The 2,932-nt window shown below is 39.8% G+C and overlaps 1 protein-coding gene across 1 annotated transcript in view; it reads right to left on the reverse strand.

Annotated features, from left to right (window-relative positions):
• The window catches only part of USP25 (ubiquitin specific peptidase 25), a 183,636-nt gene that overhangs the window by 52,483 nt on the left and 128,221 nt on the right, over window positions 1–2,932 (reverse strand). Inside the window, exon 16 of the mRNA XM_019523898.1 lies at window positions 2,478–2,548. Coding sequence (XP_019379443.1) covers window positions 2,478–2,548 — 71 coding nt within the window. The remainder of the gene's footprint in view (window positions 1–2,477; window positions 2,549–2,932) is intronic.

A 2,932-nucleotide genomic window follows, 5' to 3' on the forward strand; every position in this document is an offset into this window, starting at 1 on the left:
CTTATCTATTACAGGGGTGCGAGGAGTGGCATAAGCAGATTAGGAAGGGGACAGGCAGCACAGCAGGAGAAAGGGCAGGAAGCAAAAGCAAAGCAGGACATTTGCATGCCAGAGGGGAGAAGGCCATCTGGACAACTAAGGCAAAGATGGCTGGAGGATATACAGTCAGATTTACAGAAATTAAATGCAAATAACTAGAGAATAAAAGTACACAACAGATGGGAATGGATGAAGATAATGAAGGCAGCCAAGGGCCTCTAGGGTCTACAGTACTAAGTTGTTATTATTATTATTTTATTATCACGTGCCATCTTCTAAATATCCAGGGTTAGAAAGAATATTTTTCTAGGGACAACAAATCCCAAAAATGACAATTACATTGTTTCCTCCACCTTCCTTTGAAAAGGTTGACAAACTTTTTTGGCACTGCATTACAAATTAGCCCTTCACACTTCCCAAGTGCTACTCTGAACTTCTTCCCCCTGATTTGCTGTTCTGTGCTCCCTTTCTAATCAGCTGCTTTGCTTCCTGCTTCTTGTCCTGTGTTCCCTGCCCAATCTGCTTCTCTGCTTTCTGCTGCCTGCCTTGAGTTACATGCCAAATCTAGTACTTTAAGTTGTGCTTCCTCCCCAATCTGCCGCATGCTGCACAAAGGGTGCCCGTGCGGCTCTTGTGCCACAGGTTGGCCATCCTTGGACTACATTGTGGACTGGATAATTGACTAGGTAGACTGAGTTGATGTGGCAATTCCCATGCACTCTTTAGGGGCTTTGGGAGAGAAGACGCATACCTCTGGGGAAGGTGCCCCCAAAATGGTTCCAGCCTTCTTCCCAAACTTTAGCTGTGCAACTGCAAGCATACTACAAAAGGGCTTTTGTATCATTGCATACACCACCACAATGGAAGCAGCCTCCCTCATCAAAAAGATTCTCCTAAACTGTAATCCAAAATGTTTTTATTTCTTTCCTGAAGATGGAAGCTCTTGAAATACTGAGAAATGAGATGTTCCAGGAAGTAGTATTTTGGATGCCACCTGTGTCCCTCCTTTTACTCTCCTCAACTTGGCATGCTCACATCTTGTTTAGGATATAACCTTGCCCCATACATTTATTTATTATATTTAAATATATATTTCTTTCCCTATATATCCTTACATTTACTGACAGCACTAATACCACATTTTCCTCCAATACCCTCCCCCACTCCAAAATTAGATGGGTACCTTGTTTTGGAAAGGTAGAATGAAGAAAACAAAATTTTTCCAGTCATGACTGAATGCTGACTGCAGGTTATCCTGACTACAGTAGCTGTGGCTGTGCAAGAAAGTCAATACTGCAGCGCTGACCCTGAAGGGTGACCTTTGCACCCTCCTGCCTTCCCTGAGGCTGGCAGCTGTAGAAGCTGGCAGCCTTCCTGCAGTAGTGTCTCCCTGCTTATATTCCTCTGTACTTCTATTGCAGTAAAGAAAAATCATCTCTCCTGCTTAAGACATGTATCTAAGTTTTTAGGGGCTCATTTTTGGGATAAGGTGAATAGTGTTTGCAAGTAAATAGGGTAAAACCACCTACTAAATAAAAGGCGCACAAAGAAGTGTTCATGGGCACAAGATGACTACACAAGTCACTTATATAAAAAAAACTATCACTTCATTAGGAGGTTGTCCCAGGAAAATGGTTTAATTTAATAAGAATAAAGGCTATGGCTAATAGTTAATTGTGACAGGATTGAAGTACATAGCCATTTAATAGGGATGCGTTTGGATGGTGCCAGAAGGTTCAGTAGTGCTTAACCAAATAGGAGTGAAATCTTACATCTTAATGAAGAATGTTCAAATCAAATGAAAAAGAAATGGTGAAATAGATATAAGGGCAGATCCTGCTCCACATGTTATTAGACACCCAGAAGAAATTATTTTTTCCTTTCTTTCTTCTTAAATGACAAATAATATAACACCTTGTTTGAGTTCCTGGGAAAAAAAATCTATTTTTTGTAACTTGGCCTTAAAACTAAATCACAAAAAAGTAGCCAGAAGGAGTTAACAGTTTTGAATTAAAGCTTTTTCATGGACTTGAGAAGGGTAGAAGAAGATCACATTTTGGTGCCTACTAGATAGAATAAGATCTGGCCAATAATACATTTTTCTTGTATCTCATCATAGTTGAAGACCTTCACTGGGCAGTCTGAGAAGATTCTATTAAGTTCGACTAAAATTGTAGCATGGAGTTCAATTCAACTCAGCTGAGCAGACAAGAATCTGTTTTGGGTTTTGCCACAGACTTGTATGGCCAGAATTAAAATACTTAAAAATGCTCTCTCTGATGCTCTGGTGTTCAATTAAGGCTTGTTATCTTGTGATCCTCAGATAAAATATCTCCAACCATTATTCCTCTCTTTAAGCCTCTAAGAATGCCAGACATCTCTTTTAATGAAACCAAGAAAAACCCAATCTATATTAACCATGCAGAAACTTTACTCACTTGAACCATTGATTTGTCAGAGTACATCAATTCAATTGTCCGATGTATTCTAGATATGCTTTCCTGCAAATCTAAGGGAAGGAGAAAAAGAAGTTATTTCTCTAATACTGTTAGTGTTCTATATACTTGTTCAATATGCCACAATTTCTTTTTTTAATAATTTAAAGACTCAACTAAGGGTTGATACTTCACATTTTAGCAAAATAATATTTTAAATTGCTTATGTGCTAAATGCTGCAACTTCTCTGACATCAGTGTGAATAGTGTAATTCAAAAGAGGGCTCAGTTTGCTCTCTAAGGGTATATACCTGGGGAGGGTATGTAGCTGGGGAGGTTAGGGGTAGGTTAGATTGAGTTAAAAATTGCCATCTGACCTAAGGTAATTTGTGATGGAGGAGGACTAGTGGGGGAGGGGGGGAGGCTTAGAGGGCTGGGGGGTGGTAAGTAGGGCTCAT

Source organism: Gavialis gangeticus, unplaced genomic scaffold (assembly GCF_001723915.1).
Source record: "Gavialis gangeticus isolate Ggan-Ray unplaced genomic scaffold, GavGan_comp1, whole genome shotgun sequence".
NCBI lineage: Eukaryota > Metazoa > Chordata > Crocodylia > Gavialidae > Gavialis > Gavialis gangeticus.